Source organism: Leuciscus leuciscus (genome assembly GCF_965113295.1).
Source record: "Leuciscus leuciscus genome assembly, chromosome: 15".
Lineage (NCBI taxonomy): Eukaryota > Metazoa > Chordata > Actinopteri > Cypriniformes > Leuciscidae > Leuciscus > Leuciscus leuciscus.
The window spans coordinates 8362185-8387029 of record NC_138739.1 but is presented as its reverse complement, the minus strand read 5'-3'; the positions used below and the strand labels follow the sequence as shown (position 1 = coordinate 8387029).

At 42.1% G+C, this 24845-nt stretch overlaps 3 protein-coding genes across 3 annotated transcripts in view; all 3 read right to left on the bottom strand.

Moving 5' to 3' along the window:
• LOC309476238 (uncharacterized protein) overlaps nt 1-17245 on the bottom strand; it is a 52283-nt gene extending 35038 nt beyond the window's left edge. The window contains exon 1 of the mRNA XM_082139508.1: nt 17207-17245. The gene's annotated coding sequence lies outside the window, so the exon portion shown is untranslated. The remainder of the gene's footprint in view (nt 1-17206) is intronic.
• The window catches only part of LOC309476313 (uncharacterized protein), a 78274-nt gene extending 56626 nt beyond the window's left edge, over nt 1-21648 (bottom strand). The window contains exon 1 of the transcript XR_014198008.1: nt 21196-21648. The gene's annotated coding sequence lies outside the window, so the exon portion shown is untranslated. The remainder of the gene's footprint in view (nt 1-21195) is intronic.
• LOC309474891 (uncharacterized protein) overlaps nt 1-24641 on the bottom strand; it is a gene marked incomplete at its 3' end in the record, with an annotated part of 100865 nt that extends 76224 nt beyond the window's left edge. The window contains exons 1-3 of the mRNA XM_082137510.1: nt 24582-24641; nt 23980-24294; nt 23136-23229 (exon numbers count right to left, since the gene is read on the bottom strand). Of these exons, the coding sequence (XP_081993636.1) occupies nt 23136-23229; nt 23980-24294; nt 24582-24639 (467 nt within the window). The 5' untranslated portion in view covers nt 24640-24641. The remainder of the gene's footprint in view (nt 1-23135; nt 23230-23979; nt 24295-24581) is intronic.
• Nucleotides 24642-24845: the final 204 nt, after the last annotated feature.

Here is a 24845-nt window from a genome sequence, read left to right as displayed (position 1 = left end):
GTCCTAGTAAGAATCATGATATCTGGTGTCAAAACCAGTGACTGCTGCGAAAGGGCAGCTGACAACCCGGGAAAGACCTGGTGACGGCCTGAAGAGACTGCTGGCAGGAGGGAACAGACCCCAACGGGGCTGGCATGGGTTAGCTACCCATGTTAGCAGGAGCCTTGCACTACATAGTGGCTTGGATCCACCCAACTATGGCTACGAAAAGTTCAAAAGAAAAAATACCCCTTGAGTCTGCGAGAGCGGGGGCGGAAGATGACTCGTCGGTGGATCACACGGTAACAGACCCTGGAACGGAAACGACAATGAATCAAATGTTCAGCACGGGAGTTGATGGAGTGACAGCACTGGCAGGACACAAGCTTCAAAGCTGCATCTGTGGCTGGAAAAAGATAACATCAGAGAAGGGTCTCAAGATCCACCAGGGCAGGAAAAAGTGCCTGAGAGAGCCTAGCAAGGGGCCTCGCATTGACCACTACTTCTTCAGAGGTAGGGCAAATCAGTCGAGTGAAGCCCAGTGGCAGGATATTCACCACAGTCCACAGGGTATCAGAACCCCAGACGAAGCTCAACCAAGCACAGAGCCACCAACGGACATAAGTCCAGAGCCCATCCAGCCACAGACAGCAGTAGAGAGGAAGATGAGTGGACGTAAGCCTCAAATCTTGTGGCCTAAATCCTGCCAGAAAAAGGAGTGGGAAACCACAGACACAGACCTCGTCCATCTTTTAGAAGGTCTGAAAGGGTGCGTGGAAAGAAAGCTGGACAAGATCGGAGAGATCATTTACAGCTATGGAGCAGTGAGATTTGGGGTGAAAAGTACAACCCCAAACCTTGGGACGCAGAAGAACCCATCAGTCAAGCTCAAGTCCAGGAGACAACAAGAGATTGAGCGACTGGTGAAAGAAAGAAGGAACCTGAGAAAACAATGGAGGAAGGCCACAGAAGTGGAAAGGAAAGGACTTGAGGCACTACAGGGTGACATCAAGCAGCGTATTGCAACACTGCGAAGAGCAGAATGCCTTAGAAAGCAACATAAGAAGAAGGAACGAACAAGGACTGCCTTCTACAGAGATCCTTACAAGTTTGTCAAAGACCTCTTTGTCAAGGAGAAAACTGGGACCCTCAAAGTACCCTTAAGGGAACTAGAGAAGCACCTGAGGAAGACCTACTCTGACAATCAGAGGCATGTGCCAGCCAGCATCCCGGATGATATGCCGCCAATTCAACCACCCGAGCACCAGCTGGAAGTAAGACCTCCTACTTGGAGCGAAGTGGAGAGCACAGTAAAGCGGGCAAGAACAGCCTCAGCCCCTGGGCCCAATGGCGTTCCATATAGGCTCTATAAGAACGCGCCAGGCGTCTTGAAGTACCTCTGGAAGCTCATGAAAGTGGCATGGGAAAAAGGAATTATACCAAAGGCATGGCGACGGGCAGGAGGAATCCTGATTCCTAAAGAAAATAATTCCTCAACCATCGATCAGTTCCGTCAGATCAGCCTCCTGAATGTGGAAGGAAAGATATTTTTCAGTGTGGTGGCCCAGAGGCTCTCTGTGTTCTTGCAGAAGAACAACTTTGTCGACACCTCAGTGCAGAAGGCAGGGATAAGTGGATTCTCAGGATGCCTGGAACACACAAATGTCATCTGGCACCAGATACAGACAGCCAAGAAGGAGAAGAAAGACCTGCATGTGGTCTTCTTGGATCTTGCCAATGCCTTTGGGTCAGTGCCGCATGAAATTCTGTGGACTGCGTTCAAGTTCTTCCAAGTCCCAGAGGGTATCACAAGGCTGGTCAAAGCCTATTTCCAGGACCTTCAATTCTGCGTGACAGCACAGGCTAGTACAACTGCCTGGCAGCACCTCGAGATAGGCATAATGGCGGGCTGCACTATCTCTCCACTGGCGTTTACCATGGCGATGGAGCTCATTATTCGAGCATCCCGATGGGTGGTAGGAGGGGAGCGGTTGAAGAGCGGGCTGCGTCTTCCTCCAATCAGGGCGTACATGGACGACATGACGACAATAACAACAACAAATGCATGCACCAAACGCCTGTTGGATAAACTCCAGGGAAACATCAAATGGGCAAGAATGGAGATTAAACCCAGCAAATCCCGCAGTATCTCCATTGTCAAGGGCCAGCTTACCAATGAGAGGTTCCAGGTCAATAACGAGCCAATACCAACAGTTCTGGAGAAGCCTATCAAAAGCCTCGGCCGCTGGTATAGCGCAGAACTCAAAGACTCGAAGCAGGTGGAGCAACTCAGGCAAGATACAATCAGCGGCCTCAAGAAGATCAACAACACTGCTCTCCCAGGGAAGCTGAAGCTGTGGTGCTTTCAATTTGGGCTGCTGCCCCGTCTCATGTGGCCAATTTCTATCTATGAGGTCACGCTATCCCATGCCAGTCGACTGGAGAGATTAGTGAATGTACAAGTGAGGAAGTGGCTTGGACTGCCGAGATGCCTTACCAGCATTGGCCTGTATGGCAACGGAGCCCTCTCCTTGCCAATCTCAAGCCTGGTGGAGGAGTACAAATGTGGCAAATCAAGGCTGGAAATGACTCTGACAGAATCCCGGGATCCAGTCGTCAGAGGTGCTGCTCCTACCCTAGCAACGGGGAGGAAATGGAAGCCGTCGGCAGCGGTTGCGGCGGCAAAGGCTGCCCTCAGACACCGGGATATAGTGGGGCATGTCCAACATGGCAGAGGGGGCCTTGGATTGGAAGCAGCAACACCCACATGGCAAAAGGCTACTCCAACCGAACGGCGGCACATGGTGGTGGAGGAGGTGCGCCACCAGGAGGAAGCAGCCAGGTGTGCCAAGGCTGTCTCCCAAGCCCAGCAAGGCCGCTGGATGAAGTGGGATGGCGTGGAGAGGAGGAAAATCACATGGAGTGAGATGTGGGGCATGGAGGCTAATAGGCTAAGTTTCATCATCAGAGCCACTTACGATGTCCTGCCCTCCCCAACCAACCTACATCTCTGGTATGGAGAGGACCCAGCCTGTCCCCAGTGTGCAGCCCCAGCAACCCTCAAACACATCCTGGTGGGTTGCAAGACCAGCCTAACTCAAGGAAGGTACACCTGGCGCCACAACCAAGTGCTGAGGTGCTTGGCTGACGAACTTGAGAACAAGAGGGTAACCACCAACGCCACACCTCTAAATGCCCAGACTACCATCCCACGGAGAACAACCTTCATGCGGGAAGGGGAGAAACAGTGGACTAAGCCATCTTTCCCAAACTCTGGCCCACTGAACGCAGCCCGGGATTGGGAAATGCGGGTAGACCTTAACCAGAGGCTCACCTTCCCACCCGAAATTGCAGCAACCAACCTGCGCCCAGACCTTGTCCTCTGGTCCAAGTCCTGCCGGCGTGTCTTCATCGTTGAAATGACTGTCCCATGGGAGGATGCCATCGACGAGGCATTCGAACGGAAGAGGCTGCGATATGCCAACTTAGCAGCTGAAGCAGAGGGGCGGGGCTGGAATGTGAAGGTGTGGCCAGTGGAGGTGGGATGCAGAGGTTTTGTAGCCAGCTCTACCACAAGGCTCTTGAAGGAAGTAGGGATCAGAGGGCAGTCCCAACGGAGGGCAATCAAAGGACTGGCCACTGCAGCGGAACGGAGCAGTCACTGGCTGTGGCTGAAACGTAGGGACGCAACATGGGCTGCCAAATGATCGCATGGTGCCACCATCGTGCGACACACACCCGGGTCTGATCAACCCGTGGTGGGCCAACCCCGGCAGAGGGTGTCTTGTGATAAGTGGCCGAAACACCCAATGAGGTCGGGCACACAACTGAAGATGTGTCGCACTGGTGGCACCATGAGTTCTGTGCCAAATTTCACCCCACCCAAGATGACATCCCCATTCAATTGTTGTGCTGAAAGTTAGGGATCTTTAACAACTAGTCCTAGTAAGAATCATAAACCTTTATTTAACCAGGAAGAGACTCATTGAGATTAAAAATCTCTTTTACAAGAGTGTCCTGGCCAAGACAGGCAGCAGTACTATACCACACATACAGTACATACAAAATATACAAAAACACAAAAAACATAAAACAACTAACACAGCAAATCTTTCAAAGTCAACTACAATCCTAAAAACACGCTAGGTAAAACATCTGCAGCCAGATGTGGCTGCCTCCATGTCAATCAACAACCTCTTAAAAGCGACCAATGAGACGAGCTCAGTAAGTTTCATGGATTTCTGTAAATTGTTCCAAGCAGAGGGAGCCGCAAACTTAAAAGCCTTTTTTCCTAGCTCAGTTCTGACCTTTGGGACAGATAGCAGGAAAAGATCCTGGGAACGAAGATTATAGGACCCGGTACTATCTATACTGATATAGGTCAGAAGGTAGGGTGGGAGGAGACCTAAAATAGCCTTGTAGATGAAGATAAACCAGTGTTGAAGTACAGTACAGTACAGTACAGTACAGTAATACTTTATTAATCCCCAAGGGGAAATTCTTTGTCACAAATTGCACAGTTGCACAGTTGCCCACATGTATAATAAACAACAATAAATATTGTAAAAACAATTACATTATTTGGATATGTAATAATGAACATATTCATTCAATCTAATGTTCCAATGAACAAGGGAACACATAATAACGAAAGTATTACACATTCATTTTAAAACCGATCAGATTAAACAAATAATGTTGCACAGCAACCAAAATATTTAAAAATTAAAACTAACTAATAGTTCCTGTGCCAGACACTCAGAGGGAAGAATTATAAAGCTTAATGGCCACTGGCAGAAATGACTTCCTGTGGCGCTCAGTGGTACATTTTGGAAGAATAAGTCTTGCACTAAAAGTGCTCCTGTATTTAAGTAGCAGATCATAGAGTGGATGGGAGACATTAACCTAGATGACATTCAGTTTGGACAGCATCCTCCTCTCTGACACCACTGTTAAGGAGTCAAGCTCAACCCCCACCACATTACCAGCTTTACGGATCAATTTATTCAGTTTATTTGCATCTGCCACCCTCAGTCTGCTACCCCAGCATGCAACCGCATATAGGATAGCACTAGCTACCACCGATTCGTAAAACATCCGCAGCATCATCCTGTCAATGTTAAAGGACCTTAGCCTCCTCAAAAAATAGAGACGGCTTTGGCCCTTCTTGTAAAGTGCTTGAGTGTTCTTGGCCCAGTTCAGTTTATTGTCTATGTGCACTCCCAGGTATTTATAATCCTCCACAATGTCGACAGGGACCCCCCGGATTGATACAGGGGTCACTGGTATATTTTTTCTCCTTAGATCCACAACAAGTTCTTTGGTCTTTGTCACGTTGAGCTGCAGATGGTTCTGATCACACCATGTAACAAAGTCCCTCACCATATCTCTATACTCAGTCTCATCACCCTTACTGATACAGCCAACCACAACAGAATCGTCAGAAAACTTCTGAAGATGGCAAGAGTCTGTGCGATAGTTAAAATACCAAGTCTACGTGTTGATAGAGAGGACCATCCAACACTTTCATACAATTCACAATGGTGAGTGAGGGCCTTCATACCAGTGATGAACCTCAGAGATCCATGGTATACAGTGTCCAGTGCATGTAAACTTTGAGATGACGCATGCATATATAAAACATCACCATAGTCAAGTACAGACATAAACGTGGCAGCGACCAGCCTCTTTCTAGATTTGAACGAAAGGCAGGATTTGATTCAAAAAGTAAAATCCTAATTTAAGTTTTAATCTTTTTGCTAGCTGCTGAATATGAAGGCTAAAAGAAAGAGATTCATCAATTAAAATACCAAGATATCTATACTTAGAAACACATTCAATTTTCATACCCTGGGAAGTAAGGATTGACGGGAGATTTGACTTAGATTTTGAATTTGAAAAAAGCATGACTTTAGTTTTATCTGCGTTTAAAACAAGTTCAAAGATTCTGTTGAAGCGTATTAAAAGCAAGTTGTAACTGGGAGAGGGCCCGATCTGCAGTGGGTGCAGAGCAATACAATACAGTGTCATCAGCATAAAAATGAAATTTTACGTCAGACACGTTATGATCAATGTTATTTATATAAAGGATGAATAGTAGTGGCCCCAAGACTGACCCCTGGGGCACACCTTTTGTTATTTGGAGGTAGCGAGAAGTACAACCCTCTGCCTGCACACACTGAGTTCTGTCTGTAAGGTAATTAACAAACCAGCCAACAGTTTTCTCACAAAGCCCAGCCCTATACAGTCTCTGTTTAAGCACTATGTGGTCCACTGTATCAAATGCATTTGAAAGGTCAATAAAAAGGGCTGCACAATGCTTTTTATTATCCATGGATTCAACAAAGTCATTTAAAACCTTAAGAGCTGCCGTTGTTGTACTATGCCCTTTTCTAAAACCAGATTGGCGGTCAGACAACACACTATGGCTATGTTCACACTTAGCGTCTTTTTTCAAACTGCCAGCGTCTGTTCTACATTATAACCCTATGGAGTAAACCGTTTTTTCCAAAAAGTCCTGAGCGCTTTTTTAGACGCCACCGCCGGCGTCTTTTTCTGCAGCTCAGAGCGTCTTTTTAAGTTGAAAAAAGTTCAACTTTTCTGAAAAGAACGCCCTACGTCAAGCGCCTTTTTGACAGCTGACCAATGACAAGCGAGTAGCGAGACCTGTCGTTTCCATAACAACAAGAACAACTGTCTGTCGTGCACCCACAAACGTCTTTGTGAACCGACATTCTCCTCCCCGGTAACTTCAAAAGCCAACGCAAGAGCCAATTTTCTCTTTCTCGACATTTTTTGCATCACACAGCACTAGGCTACTGTTGCAGCTCTTGTTATAGCAGCCCGGTCTCACCCCAAAACGTCATATACTGACGCGTCTTGACCATGCGTCAACATACGACGAAAAGGGTACCCCTTTAACGTCAATATGAGACGCAGACAGAAGCGCACCAGCAGCGCCTCCTAGCGGTACCCTAACGCATACCTAAACCTACCCATAACCCGAATCGTCACATATGGACGTTATGGGGGTACCCTTTTCGTAGTATGTTGACGCATGGTCAAGACGCGTCAGTATATGCGCCAGCCACAAAAGACGCGCTCGGCTGCTATTTGTAACCGAACGCTGCCAGCGTTTTTTTTTGCTAAAAAAACGCCGTTGTCAACTTTTTCTTGTCAAAAAAGACGCTAAGTGTGAACATAGCCTATGACTGTAAAAAAAGTTCTTTAACTGATCACTAACAAGGGATTCTAGAATCTTGACCAGGACAGACAGTTTAGAGATTGGTCTGTAATTATTTAAGATGGTAGGGTCACCACCTTTTAGCAGGGGAACCACTAAGGCTGATTTCCAGATGAGAGGAATGACATTTGTATTCAAACACAGATTAAAAATAGTAGTTAAGGGCACAGCAATAACATTTCCTGATAGCTTTAAAAAGTAGGGATCCAGTTTGTCAGGGCCTGCAGATTTGGTTGTGTCCAAATGCTTGAGGGCTTTATTTACGTCTGAGACTTTGATAGGACTGAAACTAAAAGACAAACTAGAAGGGTCAGGACTAACAGTCTCAACTGTAGAGGAACACTCATGTTGAGAACTGAATGACTCAAATAAAAATCCTGAGGCTATGAAATGTTCATTGAAACAATCAAGCATTTTGGCCTTGTCGGTAACTTTTAGAGAGTCCATAACAATACTTGATGGAAGCTCCTGGCCTTTACTGTTTTCTGATAACGATTTTATAATTTTCCAAAATTTTGATGAATTATTCAGATTTTGAGTGGTTTGAGAAAGAAAGTGATCAGATTTAGCTTTTCTAATTTTGAGAGTACATGTATTGCGCAGTTGTCTAAAGACCAGCCAGTCCGAGTTCTGATTTGATTTTCTGGCTTTTGCCCATGCCACATTGCGCTCATGAAGGATATTTGCTAAATCAGGTGAAAACCAAGCATTGTTTCGGCCTTTGACTCTGTACTTCTTTAGTGGGGCATACTTATTAATTATATTGGTAAACCCTTCATAAAAGAGATTCCAGGCACTTTCAACATCTGTACTAATATTAATTTTTTCCCAGCCATGGTTAGATAAATCGTGAAGGAAGTCTTGTTCTGAGAAGTGCTTCATATTTCGTTTAACGATAATGCGTGATTTAGTTTTAGGCATTTTAGTATTTCTAACTGTTGCTACGACACAGTGATCACTAATGTCGTTTGCAAATATGGAAGCAGTTGAATATTTATAAGGAACGTTAGTTAAAATTACATCTATTAGCGATGATTTTTCCGAGTTTTTAAGGTTTGGCCGTGTGGGACTGTCAACGATCTGAAAAAGATTTAATAAATCACAGTAAGCTCTGAAATCATCAGATACTGGTTGTAACCAGTTCCAATTTAGGTCTCCGAAGACTACTAATTCTTTAGAGTTAAAATCAGAAAGAAGTTTCATTAAGGAGGGCAGAGCACCACTAATAGCCGAGGGTGTCCTATAACAACCAATAATAGTTATACTAAGTGATTTAGATACTTCGAGCTCCAAAGCCAGAAAATCAAACTGTTTAACTAATGATATTGACAGTAGTACATTAACTTGATATTGATTTTTGATGTAAATTGCTACACCCCCACCTCTATTAAGGCGGTCAGTCCTAAAAACATTGTAACCACTAATATTGATTTCCCTATCTGAAACAGATTTTCTTAACCAAGTTTCAGATAAGACAAATACATCAGCATCTGTGGAGTGAGCCCAGATACGCAACATGTCCATTTTAGGAACAAGACTGCGAACATTCAAATGAAAGAAACCAAGACCAGATCTTTCTTTAAAATCAGCCGGGGTGTTAAAACTTATAGGGGTGTCTGGGCCTGGGTTGGGCTGTACATTCCCTGACATTAACAGCAACAAAACAATTAAATATTTGTGTTTAGTAGATTTTTTGAACGGTTCATTGCTTTTCTGTCCAAAATTGGAATCTTGGAGCACACAGGAGAAAGTGGTGAAGTTGTCACATAACGTCATGATACTGGACAGGCAGACAAAGTCAACAGTGTCTGAAGGGAAGAAAAGGGGCAGAAGGAATGATGCGACATTAAGTGAACAACCAAATGCACACGTGCCCTTGTATGAGTCACAAGGTATTGGGAGCACTGGACCGGAGTAACCATTCCAGTGGTAGGTGCCCCCAGTAAAAAATAAGGACAAAGAAAAATAAAAACATAAAGAAGCAAGGAGCAACCACTTATTTTTCTCCATGCCCTTCACACCATCCAGACGTGGAAAGACAAAATATGACATGGGGCCCGACTGCCAAGAAACAGGCCCAAGTATATAATGGCGTCCAGGTCAGTGACAGAAGAAATCCAGTACGGGTTTTCCGTTTCACCACGACGACCAATGATGTGGTGTGTCGTCACTCAAAAAACAGGAAGCCCGGTGAATGTAGCAATGCTGCAGGTAAAAGAGTTAAAATCAAGACCAACTGCCTCTAAAACATCATCAGACTATATCTTAAAACCAGCAGTAAAAATGAGGAAAAGAGCACTTTCCTTCATCATGAAGAGATCAGGCACATCAAAATGTCACAAGCCCTGAATGTCAGCAGAGATTGTGACAACTAGACGAGGCCTAGAGACAGACCGCCTGTGAAGACCTCGTCGACTAGACCGTCATCGGCACAGATCCTCAGCAAACACCAGAACCAGACCAGATCTCTGCACAGACTCCTATAACAGCTTCATCTCCTCCCTCCTTATGCTGGCATGATGTATCCTGATCTTCATGCAGAAGGAGCTGGATGAAATATCATAATCAGATCATGTTCAGAGGAGAACTGGTCCTCGAATGAGTCTGGTTTCTCCCAAGGTTTTTTTTCTCTGTTTCTGTCACATGATGGAGTTTGGGTTCCTTGCCGCTGTCGCCTCTCAATACTTAGTTGGGGACACTTACAGTGGGTACGGAAAGTATTCAGACCCCCTTAAATTTTTCACTCTTTGTTATATTGCAGCCATTTGCTAAAATCATTTGTTCATTTTTTTTCCTCATTATTGTACACACAGCACCCCATATTGACAGAAAAACAGAATTGTTGACATTTTTGCACATTTAGAAGACATTTTTGCACAAAAAAATGACATTTTTGCACAAAAGAAAAACTGAAATATCACATGGTCCTTAGTATTCAGACCCTTTGCTCAGTATTTAGTAGAAGCACCCTTTTGATCTAATACAGCCATGAGTCTTTTTGGGAAAGATGAAACAAGTTTTTCACACCTGGATTTGGGTATCCTCTGCCATTCCTCCTTGCAGATCCTCTCCAGTTCTGTCAGGTTAGATGGTAAACGTTGGTGGACAGCCAGTTTCAGGTCTCTCCAGAGATGCTCAATTGGGTTTAAGTCAGGGCTCTGGCTGGGCCATTCAAGAACAGTCACAGAGTTGTTGTGAAGCCACTACTTCGTTATTTTAGCTGTGTGCTTAGGGTCATTGTCTTGTTGGAAGGTGAACCTTCGGCTCAGTCTGAGGTCCAGAGCACTATGGAGAAGGTTTTCGTCCAGGATATCCCTGTACTTGGCCGCATTCATCTTTCTCTCGATTGCAACCAGTCGTCCTGTCCCTGCAGCTGAAAAACACCCCCACAGCATGATGCTGCCACCACCATGCTTCACTGTTGAGACTGTATTGGACAGGTGATGAGCAGTGGCTGGTTTTCTCCACACATACCGCTTAGAATTAAGGCCAAAAAGTTCTATCTTGGTCTCATCAGACCAGAGAATCTTATTTATCACCATCTTGGAGTCCTTCAGGTGTTTTTTAGCAAACTCCATGCGGGCTTTCATGTGTCTTGCACTGAGGAGAGGCTTCCGTCGGGCCACTCTGCCATAAAGCCCCGACTGGTGGATGGCTGCAGCGATGGTTGACTTACTACAACTTTCTCCCATCTCCCGACTGCATCTCTGGAGCTCAGCCACAGTGATCTTTGGGTTCTTCTTTACCTCTCTCACCAAGGCTCTTCTCCCCCGATAGCTCAGTTTGGCCGGACGGCCAGCTCTAGAAAGGGTTCTGGTCGTCCCAAATGTCTTCCATTTAAGGATTATGGAGGCCACTGTGCTCTTAGGAACCTTAAGTGCAGCAGACATTTTTTTGTAACCTTGGCCAGATCTGTGCCTTGCCACAATTCTGTCTCTGAGCTCTTCAGGCAGTTCCTTTGACCTCATGATTCTCATTTGCTCTGACATGCACTGTGAGCTGTAAGGTCTTATATAGACAGGTGTGTGGCTTTCCTAATCAAGTCCAATCAGTATAATCAAACACAGCTGGACTCAAATGAAGGTGTAGAACCATCTCAAGGATGATCAGAAGAAATGGACAGCACCTGAGTTAAATATATGAGTGTCACAGCAAAGGGTCTGAATACTTAGGACCATGTGATATTTCAGTTTTTCTTTTTTAATAAATGTGCAAAAATGTCAACAATTCTGTGTTTTTCTGTCAATATGGGGTGCTGTGTGTACAATAATGAGGGAAAAAAAATGAACTAAAATGATTTTAGCAAATGGCTGCAATATAACAAAGAGTGAAAAATGTAAGGGGCTCTGAATACTTTCCGTACCCACTGTAATATTTGGCAATATTATTGACTTGAATGCATTGACACTATTGGATGAGAACTGAACTGAGCTGGATGATGACATGTTTTGCTTCATAGCTGAAATTAACTCATTTCACAATTGATTAACTCTCTGGGGTTGGCAAACGCGCCGGCGCGTTTTGCTGGATTTTCTTCACATAGTAGCACAATAAACTTAAATTACTCCGTCTTATGGTCATACAGAAAAAGAATCTGTGAGATGTCTACTTTTGTATGTGTCCACTTACAATCAAAACAAAACATTGTGCTTTTGTAAAATAAAGAAAATAAACAGGGTGTGCTTTCTGCCTCTCCGTCTCGGTGAACTTTTTTTTCTTAAGCACGTCTATAAACTGAAACAAAACTCAGCGAATACTTGTCACACATTTATGAGCCATACGTATATCTTTATAAACATTTAAGTGTTACTTTTAAATGATCGGATTCAAAATAAAATAAAATATTCTCTGTTTAAGTAATTTGTATAAAACCAACAAGATGTCCAGTTTCTCAAACCCTTGCTCATTAGTTTTAATGTGACCACGCCCACGTGCGCAAAAGAGATTGACATGCAAATCTCCACGTTAAGGAACGCGAACACGCTCATTACCTCAAACACAAAGCACCAAACTTCATCAGTCTCTGCTTTTCGTCGAGTTTGGAATACATGCTGTGAGCTTAGTCAGCTTACATTGGATTTACCTCAGAAGAAGAAGAACGCGATTTGAAGACAAGAAAGATGTAAGGTAAGAAATGTATTCTGAATTATATTAGTTAATGTTATTGTTGCATAAACTTTACATTGCAGTTGAACTGTTGCTAGATATAATGCTGAATATTATAATGTTTAGACCTGTGTTCACTGTTAAATACTGTGTTTGTGGATATCTGCTCAAATGTAGATATGTATATGGTAACAATAAAGTTTCATAGTTTGGAGCGGCTCGATCGCTTCAGTAAATAACGCGCTGTGCGTTTGAAAAGCAAAATGGACTTCAATGGCAACCAACCATTCAGTTGTTCAAAGAAGGTTCAAATGTCAGTCTCAATGCAGCTTCAAAGTCTCGACACGATCCCAGTCGAGGCATGAGGGTTTTATCTAGCGAAACGATCGGTCACTTTCCAACGTAATGACGCAATGTGTGGCATTCAGAGATGGTACACAACGAGCATTTGTGGTTAAAAAGTATATATATATATATATATATATATATATATATATATATATATATATATATATATATATATATATACACACAGTATATATATATATATATATATATTTTTTTTATTTTTTTTTTTTTTTTTTTATGACCGATCATTTCGCTAGATTAGACCCTTATTCCTCGACTGGGATCGTGTCGAAACTTTGAAGCTGCATTGAGACTGACATTTGAACCTTCTTTGAACATTGGAATATTTGGTTGCAACTGAAGTCCATTATATGGAGAAAAATCCTGGAATGTTTTCCTCTAAAACTTCAATTTCTTTTCGAGTGAAGAAAGAAAGACATGGACATCTTGGATGGCATCGGGGTGAACAAATTATCAGGAAATTTTAATTTCAAAGTGAACTAATCCTTTAACATGTGTTGGTCCATACTGGTATCATTCTGTAGAAAAATGGAAGACAACTGAAGCCATTCATTTAAATACATTTAAAACTCAACAAACAGAACTAAACTAATTTTAGAAACATTTTATGTTTTTACATTTTATGAAAAAAACTCATTTTGAGAAAACGGCAGTTAAAGATTTAAATAGCTCTAAATGAGAAATCGGCGTTAGCTTTAAATCCCCCTTTGGACATTCACGATTGGTTACTGATAGAAAGGAAATGCCCATAGTTGGGTTACATAGCGTTGTGCAGGAGACTCAGAGCTTTACAACCATACCGGTCATGACAGACTTCAGTAAACAGACGGAGCTCAGCGTGTCGCGTTGTAATGCTAACTTCCTGGTAAATTCGGGAGAAACTTACAGCCGCAAGTAAACAAAATGTAATAAAATAAACATCTTAATGTATATTTTCAATGTTTTCTTTATAGCAGCTTGAAAGAACACATATTGAAGGAAAGGTAAACTAGCCCAAAATCTCAAAACTGACCACTGCATGAAAATCAATGTTTTTGCCTGCCATGTCTCGCCTTAAAACAGCAATCAAGCATTCTGCGTTAGTTCGGACAGGCCTCGTAGTCAAGCTCTGCTATCAGCTGATTGGCTAAATTCCAACCCCGCCCATATCAGCTGATCCGATTCCTATGCACTCAACTGGCAACTCTTAAACAGGGCACTTTACTTAAACACAGCTTCAGTCTGCCTGATTGTCACCTTCACTGCATACTGCTTTTCAATCAAGATAGGCGAAACCATCTTTCTTATGCTTTATCACTATGTGTTTTTGTCGGTCTGCTTTATCAATTCAATATGAAGTAACCATACACAAGGTTTAATTCACGTGTCATTCAGTGAAATACTAAGCATATAAGAAGCTGGCCAATATGAAATATTACATTTATACAGCAGCAAGCAGACAATGTTGCCATGAGGATACAGAGACAAAGCTTTGCTGAACTCTTTAAAGTCAAACAGGCTTTGCTTTGGTATTGGCATATCAAACTGAGCTACAGTAATTCCTAGATTTTGTACAGCAGCATATCTACAAATTCAGACCGCATGTTAGCGAATATCATCAGCAATAGATCGCTAGCAGATTTTGCGGTTTTGTAGACACTGTGTGTTTGCTCAATTATTTGCACATTATCATGATTTATTATGCAAACAATGTATTCTCCTATTTTCACAGGAAGTTCACGAGCAGCTGCATTTTCAGCAGAATTATATCTGGGCATATACTATTTCATAACTATGGGACGAACATCGATTTATGATAATGTTGGACACGTTATCATCAGCTTATTAGTAGACTTCACTGCTGTCACGCGAGAATGATAATTATGAAGCGATGCGTTAGTGTAAGAAAAATATCCATATTTAAAACTTTATTGACTAAAATAACTAGTTTCCGGCAGACGGCCGTATGTACGCAAGTCGACTTACACCAAAAGAGTAACATTGACGATGTATGACGGAGGATGTAGGAGTAGCGTAAGCTTTGACGCCTCTCACGGTTCAAACAAACAGGGCTGAGCAACAGCCTTCTCTACTAAAAGCGGCTTCTACAACTGCAGCTTCCTCCACTCCTGTCTCTACACTGAAGGTCATGGGGCAATGGTCTTCAGACGCTTATGAACATGTCCACCGTCCCAATCATAGACTGTAAAAAATATGGACGTAGTGTCCGTGACGTCACCTGTAGGTTTCTGACGTTTTTGAAGCCTAAAGTGGGCGTGGCCGAATTTATTTATTTTTACAGTCAGACAATGAGCTGAGGTAACGTGACGGCTAACAGACAACAGACAAACGGCTAATGATGACTAATGACCACAGCAGCGGGAATCCACCTGTCACTCTAAAGTGGACACCCTTAATTATGCAGAACACTAAGGCTTAATATAATTTAAACGAATGAGTTATAAAAAAATTCACCCCCCTCACAGTTGTCATGAAGGGCAAAATTAGCTGTATAGACCAAAGGCACTTTTTGCTCCAGGCTGTAAACATGTTTTTTTCTGCTGTAAAGTTGGGCATTTTAACATGGGGGAGATGCAGATTTGACTCACTTTTGCAGCCAGCCTCAAGCGGCCAGTTGATGGATTGCCCTTTAATTCCGTGTTGGTTTCAAGAGAGAGACAGGGAGGTTGCCGCTTGGTCCCAGTGTTTGAGCCATCCTTGAGAAAAGCTATGAGTGCTACTCCCTGATCTGTGGCTTGAAAACTAATATTATGCCTTCAGTAGCTATGGGGCCTATATACTGTTTATTTAACCCTTTCATGCATGAATTATGGAAAACATGATCTAGATTTTTTTTTAAAGATTTATTTTATTACTTTAATATGATGCTAACATTTAAATCCATTTTCATTTTTACAAAATTCATGAACTTTTGAGAATTAGCTATACAATCTTTTCCCAGTCCGAAACCAGACCAAACAAAAGACAACGCATGATGGGTGAGAACTTGAAGCATTACTCTGTTGAGGAAACCGTAGGACAACATGAACACAGTGACGAGACTGAACTTCAATGCTGTGAGCGGAGAAACGGCTGCATGGTTTAGAGACTGTAACAGCAAACTCATGCAAGCTCTCGCAGCCCTGGACTGATGAGTGTTTTCTGGACAAAACTGAACTAAAAACACTGTTAGACCTGACAGGTACAGAGCTCTGATAGTGAATACACTGTTAAAGCCACACTATGTAATTTCTATGTAAGTTTATTCAAAACAAAGTTGTAGCTTGATGACGCCTTGATTTCGTGGAATCGTGGGAGATGTTGTCTTCACCTCTCCAGCCGGTGGAGAATACAACGGGACTCGGGCAAAAATCATATTCATGGATGACCAGTAATATATTGAAGATTTATTAACGTTACGAAAGCCGCTGGAGTGTAACGAGCCGCTGGAGCGATTGCTAATGAGAGACGAGCGCGACACACGGCTCGAGAGCAGTGGAGCTTTTATTATCCCATGGACACTTCTGCTTCTTCTGGTCATGCGTATGTGGGGAAACACAGCGCTGTTTTATCATATTAGATACATCTGAGTGTGATGAAAGTTGTTATAATGCTACTCTGTGCGTTCGCTATATGAGCCGCTTGTTACACACTGCAGTGAGCCAGATCGATATTAGGTATGGTAAAAATGGAACTCGCGGTAAATCAAGAAACAAGATTTAGACAAAAAGACTGTGTAACAATGATTAGTTTTCTGCCGATGGATATATCCAAACAGTTGCTCACCTGTCTAATAAAACACATCATATATTAAAGGGCCTTTGGTGTTTCCATCGTTTCTACAAAATATAACTGGAAATCGAGTGTAACGTGGGTATGATGTCATTATTAGGTGACGCACGGACACGTTCCCTGTCCTGGTTTAAACTGCTTACTTCTCTGGATTTAAACAATCTTAGACACATTCAGGATAATGTAAGTACACAAATCATCAACAAAATATATAACATTGTTTTAGTGGTTTTTGAATATTTTGATCCAAATATTACATAGTGTGCCTAATAACACTTGATAAAACTCGCTTTTGAGAAAGACTTGGAAAAGAAATGCACAAATGAGTGGAAAGAACATGTACTGTGGTTCAATTCAGTGAAATGACGCCTCCAGCTCTACTGACTGTAAGTTTTCCTATTCTTCATTGTATATGGATATACCTTATGCACCGCTGTGGTTCTGTTCTGTGTCTGTAATGGATTTCTTAAATGTTGTTGTGCTCTGTACAGCAATTGTTTCCAGGATTACATGTTGGAGGATTTTCTTGAATAAACAGTGTATATAAATAACTTTGTCACTGTCGAGTCTGGATTTTTCTGACGGTTTGCGTTTGATCACCCTTATAATATGATTTCCTCCTATCAGTACTGGCCTGTAACAGCGAATGTTGATCCTCTCTGACTAAATTAACCAGACATTTATTACATGGTACCAGAACAGAAGCAACTGAAGTCATAAAAACACATTTAAACTCACCATCCAGACGCCAGAAACACAAGCAGAGCAAAACAGGGAGAAACATCTTCATCACATTTGAAACATTGAAACCAAGATGGCGGCGCGAGTACATCGCGAGGCTCGCGGTCTCTCCAGATTCTGCAATTTAGCAGTATTTTTCTTGCTCATTTCGGGTCTGTTCGTGCAGAACAGTTGTGCCTTAACATCGTACACCCAAGGTGAGCTTTTGGATATTGGTTTGCGAATTTCCGACAGTTTTATGGACAACCTTCGACTCCTTCCTGAGATCGCCAAAACACCCGAGGCTATGCACTCTGCCCGGCCGGGCGGAAGTGCTCGCAGGCGGCGTCGAGATCGTAAACAAAGGCGGGGGAAGCGCGGAGGACTAAGAGCTAAGCTAAAGCTAACACCACACCGGCTCTCTTTACCCAGCATTTTCCTTGCCAATGTACGGTCGCTGTTGAACAAAATGGAGGAGATTCGACTCAACATCACATACAGCAAGAGACTTTTGAACTGTAATGTTCTAATTTTCACGGAAACATGGTTAAACAGCGGAATACCGGACAACGCTATTGAGCTAGCGGGACGCCATACATTCCGGGCGGATAGAACATTAGATGGCTCCGGTAAGACCAGAGGTGGTGGATTGTGCATTTACATTAACAAAGCTTGGTGCACAAACTCTGCTATTGTTGGGAGACATTGTTCAGCTAACCTTGAGTTTCTCATGGTTAAATGTAGACCGTTTTATCTACCGCGGGAGTTCACTTCCACTATTATAACTGCAGCCTATATTCCCCCGGATGCTGATGCCAAGTTTGCTATGAAAGAACTTCACGCAGCCATCAGTAAACAACAGACCGTTCACCCGGAAGCTGCGTTTATTGTTGCGGGTGATTTTAATCATTCAAACTTAAAGTCAGTGCTACCGAAATTTCACCAGCATGTTTCCTGTCACACCAGAGGAAACAAAACCTTAGACCATGTTTACACAAACATGGCTGGAGCTTACGTCGCGACACCCCTCCCCCACCTGGGACAGTCAGATCACCTTTCTTTGTTCCTCACCCCCAAATATGCACCTCTCATCAATCGCGTGAAGCCATCAGTGAAGACCATCAAGGTGTGGCCTGTGGGGGCAGATTCCTCACTCCAGGAAAGGTTTCTACACACAGACTGGAGTATGTTTGCTTCTCAAGCCACCAGTGGCTCTCACACGGACATTGACTGCTACACCTCCTCTGTACTGGATTATATCAATACCACCATTGACAGTGTTACAACCCAGAAGCAGATCACCACATACCCAAATCAGAAGCCATGGATGAACAGGGAAGTGCGACTCCTATTGAAGACACGCAACACTGCCTTCAGATCAGGAGATGCACAAGCCTATAGCACATCCAGAGCAAATCTGAAAAGGGGCATCAAAGAGGCCAAGCACTGCTACAAGCTTAAGATAGAGGGACACTTTTCCAACGCTGACCCTCGGCGCATGTGGCAGGGCATTCAGGCCATCAGTGACTACAAACCCTCTCACTCCACCCCCGCAGCCACTGATGTCAACTTCCTGAACGAGCTAAATTACTTTTATGCTCGCTTTGAAAGAGACAACAGAGAAACTGCCACCAAGCTCAAATCCTCAGCTGACCACCCGCCGATCACACTCTCCTCCACAGATGTCTGCAATGCACTGAGCCGGATCAGCGCGCACAAGGCTGCTGGACCAGACAACATCCCTGGACGCGTACTCAGGGCATGTGCGGAGCAGCTCGCTGGGGTTTTTACAGACATTTTCAACCTGTCTCTTGCCCAAGCAGCTGTACCAACATGCTTTAAATGCACTTCCATTGTGCCAGTGCCAAAACACTCCAGCCCGAAGTGCCTTAACGACTACCGCCCTGTAGCACTCACACCCATCGTAATGAAGTGCTTTGAGCGGCTGGTCCTGGCACACCTAAAAGACTCTCTTCCATCCACATTGGACTCACACCAGTTTGCCTACCGTAGCAATAGGAGCACAGAGGATGCAGTTTCCATGGCACTGCACTCTGTGCTCACACATCTGGACAATAAGAACACTTATGCACGCATGCTGTTTGTTGACTTCAGCTCAGCATTCAACACTGTCATCCCAACTAAGTTAATAGCCAAACTTGGAGACCTGGGCATCAACACCTCCATGTGCAACTGGATTTTGGACTTTTTGACCAACAGACCCCAGAATGTTCGATCAGGCTCCAACTGCTCCACGTCCATCACACTCAACACTGGTGTACCACAGGGCTGTGTGCTAAGCCCGTTTCTCTACTCCCTCTTCACCTCCGACTGCAAGCCTGTGTACGGATCTAATTCCATCGTCAAGTTTGCGGACGACACTACGGTGATTGGTCTCATCAGCAACAACGATGAGACTGCCTATAGGGAGGAGATCAAGCACCTGGCCACATGGTGCACTGAAAATAACCAGCTCCTCAACACCACCAAAACGAAGGAGCTCATCGTGGACTTCAGGAAAGTGTCAAGAGGCACACACGACACCATCCACATCAATGGAATGGCTGTTGAGCGTGTCTCCAGTTTCAAGTTCCTGGGGACCCACATCTCGGCGGACATGACCTGGACAACCAACACCTCCAGCCTGGTCAAGAAGGCTCACCAGCGCCTTTTCTTCTTGAGGACACTGAGGAAGAATCAGCTTTCCTCCACTATCCTGGTGAACTTCTATCGCTGTGCAATAGAAAGCATCCTGACCAACTGTGCTACAGTGTGGTATGGGAGCTGTTCTGTTGCAGAGCGCAAGGCACTGCAGCGGGTGGTGAAAACCGCCCAGCGCATCACTGGGACTCCACTACCTGCCATCGAGCACATCCAGAGGAAACGCTGTCTGCATCGAGCTCGCAGCATCCTTAAGGACTCCTCTCACCCAGCCCACAGACTGTTTTCTCTCCTGCCCTCCGGCAGGCGTTTCAGGTGCCTCCGGACCAGGACCAGCAGACTAAAGAACAGTTTTTTCCCCAGAGCTGTCTCTTTATTAAACTCTAACCCTCATTGATCCCACTCCCCTCATATACTGATTGACTCTCCTCTCCCTCCTCACACCTGCCTCCATTTTGTTATTTGCAATACTATAATGTTCATTTGCACTGCTGACTGTTATTATAGAAACAACTGTTTACATATGCATCTTGCACTACTACCTTGACTGGAATATGCTTAATTTGCACTGCCGACTGTTTATTTACAGTACCGACTGTTTACATATACATTTGCAATACCGTACTTTAACTGTAATATGCAATTACTTCCACTGCACTTTCACTCGGATAGCTTCTGTCCAAACTTTATTTGCACTACTTTAAATCCATTGTTATACTGCTCATTTTAGCCAAACTATACATATATCTATTTGTAAAATTCTGTTTATAGTAATAGCCATCTGTATATTATGCTCACATTCTGTTTATAGTAACACCCATCTGTATATATATTCATAGTACATATCTATCTGTAAAATTCTGTTTATAGTAATAGCCATCTGTATATTATGCTCACATTCTGTTTATAGTAACAGCCATCTGTATATATATTCATAGTACATATCTATCTGTAAAATTCTGTTTATAGTAACAGTCATCTGTATATTATATTCAGTACATATCTATCTGTAAAAATTCTGTTTATAGTAATAGCCATCTGTATATTATATTCAGTACATATCTAGCTGTAAATTCTGTTCACAGTAATAGTTATCTGTATATTATATTCATAGGACAAATCTATCTGTAAATTTTTGTTTATAATAGTATTCAACTCTATATTTATTCAGTACATATCCATGTTCTGCACTTATGGAACCACTGTATATCCTGCACTTGCTGCTATTGCACTTCTGGTTAGACCTAAACTGCATTTCGTTGCCTTGTACCTGTACTTGTGTAATGACAATAAAGTTGAATCTAATCTAATCTAATCTAATCTAATCAGTTTCAGTCCACAAATGTGAAAAGACAAACTCTTCAAAACTGGTTCAGTAATAAAATGACAGACGCGCTGATGTGAAGCTGCTCTGTAGTAAAGTGAAGTCAAACTCTACAATCAGTTAAAATAACTGTCTATTTATTCAGTGTTCATGTATGTGACCATCTAACTCTGTTTTGGATGATTAATTCACACTTTGATCATTGTCACTTTGAGCTCCAGTAGGCCTCAACTTCCTGTAAGTCAATGACATCATTTTCAACTGAAATAAACGGACACATAACGTCACACAAACATCTTAAAGCAACAGTTTGATCTTGTCATGAGATCCTGTGAGTGTTTGGCTCTGCTCTCTCCTGTAACTCTCTTCAGGACGTTTGTTGTTCATTTCTGATCAAATGTCTCGATTGTTTCTCCTCTCAGACTGATTTCAGAGTTTCTCTAATGGTTTTATGGAGCAGGAACAGATCGTCTGCATTAACTGTGTGGATGAAAGTGTCCTCTGATATCATCATATGATTAATATTTAACAGGTATGTATTATGATGCTCTAAATGCTCACTTTGTTCAGAGTGAACATGCATTAGTGAGACGCTCACACAAAAACACTGTGAAACTGTTCAACAATTTCTCACACGGCTCAGACAAGCTGCTAAAGACTGTGACGTCAGAGCTGACAAAGATAACTCCTGATAACATGTGAGTTCAGGGTGAGCCACTAGATGGAGGAGTTGCTCCTCAGACGAGACCACAGAGACAAATCACACTAGAGATTTTGGGCCCTATCACACACTCAGTGCAATGCAGTGCATTTTTGTTTACTATTGTAGATAGAAAAGGAAAGAAAGTAATGATTAAAAATTATATTTAAAAAATGTAAAGAGTCATATATGGTACACTATATAAAATATAGTTTTTTGAGCGTCTCCAGGAGACGCTCAATATGATAAATGTAATAAAACATGGAGAGACTCTTGAACCTCAGAGTGAGAAACTTTATTGATAAAGAAAAAGGAAATACATACAGAAAATATCCAGTAGTAAAGAGAGATCTGTGTGTCTCTCCATTCATTTGTTTTATGTTTCTGCAAAAAAATATGAACAAAGCCATACATATTGGATTTTTTTTCCACATCTGACTCTGAAAGAGAGCAGAAGCTCAAGTAATAATCAGTATTTATTATTTTTTTTTAAAAACACAAGAAGAACAAAAAACACACTTGAAGAACCTTTAAAGTTCAGCGTTCTGCTTTAGATTTCAATACTTCCTGAAAAAGATGAACATATAAAGCCATTAATACATGTGGGATACATTTATAAATGCAAAATCAGTTTGTGAGAAATGACATCATCAATCATGTACCTGATGTGTGAATATGTGCTTGATCTCGTTCAGCTCTTCTGGATCTGATCTCATAAACCACAATAATGAAAGTAGCCACGCCCACCAGAGCAGAGAGGACCAATCGGATCACAGCTTCAGTAGGACCACAACAGTGGACAGAGTCTGAGGAATAAACACATCAAACTGAGATCAGATCAGTCAATAAACACTAATATCAGCGCTGACATCAACTAATATTTCTGAATACACAGAAATATGATCAAATCTAATCAACAATCTTATATTCAGTTTGTATACGGTCTGTCATCTCAAACTGTAAAATGATTAAACAATTCAACATGTAATAGTAAATAAGAATATTTAAAGGAGAAGAAAAAATATCTCTACTCACCATAGACAGAAACTCTGAATGCTTTTGATGAGAATCTTTCTTCTGGAAACATCAGTAGTATATAATCTCCATCATGTTCAGTTGTGGTGTTTGTGATGGTCAGAGATCCAGTTTGATGATCCAGCTTCAGTCTGTCTCTGAATCTCCCATCAAGATCATCATCATATAAAGTGATTCTGTCGGTCCATTTCTTGATTTCAGCTATTAAAGTGTTTTCATCTCCAAACCTCCACTGAACCCAATAATAACCCTTTATTTCAGTAAGATTAGAGTTTAGAGAGACTGAATCTCCCTCCTTCACTGACACTGACTTCACTTCATCTGTCAAACACACAGAAAACAAACAGAAACAGGGTTTGCAAAGATTAATACTGTTAAATCACTTTATAATGGTTTACTAAATTGAATGGTTTAATAGTTACATAAAAAAAAACAATATAAGATTTTTTTAAAATCATGTATGAATAAAGTTAAATTTTTTCATTAAAAAACAGGTGTAAACGTTTTTTAACTCACCAAAGACATCGAGCCTGAAACTCTTGATCTCACTGTTGATCTGTAGTTCATAATATCCAGCATGGTCAGCTCTGGTGTTTGTGATGGTCAGAGATCCAGTTTGATTGTCCAGCTTCAGTCTATCTCTGAATCTCCCATCAAGAACATCATCATATACAGTGATTCTGTCGACCCGTTTATTGATTTCGGCTATTAAAGTGATGCTATATCCAAACTTCCACTGGATCAGATCATCATCCTTCATTTCAGTAAGATCAGAGTTTAGAGAGACTGAATCTCCCTCCATCACTGACTCCAAGACTGAATCACCACACACACACACACGCACGCACGCACGCACGCACGCACACACACACACACACACACACACACACACACACACACACAGGGTTTGTCACAGATTAAGAGGGTCACTTGATGGTTTATAAATGTAAATAGTTTGAAATTGAATATTCATATATCATCATTAAACAATAGAAGCAAAATGTTTGGATTAATAATAGTATATTTGTGCTGATTAAAATATAAAACAAGTTAAACAATTATTTAACTCACCAATGACAAAGAGACTGAAAATCTTGATAACACTGTTGATCTTTCCTTTATATTCTCCTTCATGTTCAGTTGTGGTGTTTGTGATGGTCAGAGATCCAGTTTGATTGTCCAGCTTCAGTCTGTCTCTGAATCTCCCATCAAGAACATCATCATATACAGTGATTCTGTCGACCCGTTTATTGATTTCAGCTATTAACATGTTTCCAAACCTCCACTGAACCACATCATAATCCTTCATTTCAGTAAGATCAGAGTATATAGTGACTGAATCTCCCTCAATCACTGACACTAACTTCACTGCAACACTAAACACACCTGAAGAACAGAGTTTTTCACAGATTAAAGCTTTAAAATCACTTGATGTTGGTTTGATGAAGCTTCACTAAAATACTTTTGATCATGTAAATGTAAAATGATTAATATTCTGCAGAAGTTCAAAAACAAAAGATGATGAATGAAAATGAGAAATAGTTGAACAGTTTTATATAATCAATAAATGTATTAAAAGGACTGGCTTTAATCTCCTTTCTGACTATTTTAACCAGTAATTTATCACATCAGAACAGAAACAACTGAAACCAGAAAAACACATTTAAACTCACCATCCAGACGCCACAAACACAAACAGAGCAAAACTAATTTGAGGAACATTTTCTTCATCGGTTCACTAAAAAGCCCACAATACTAACTCTTAATGTCTGAAACACTCAGATTGATCTGAAAGATAACTGAACTGAGATATGTATCTAGTTGTGTGTGAATCCTCCCCCAACCTCAGTCAGTTTCCGCTCACACATCCGTCTCCTTTAACATCACGAAAATCAACAAGCTTTTGCTGATCTTACATTTTCAAATGAATTCTGGCC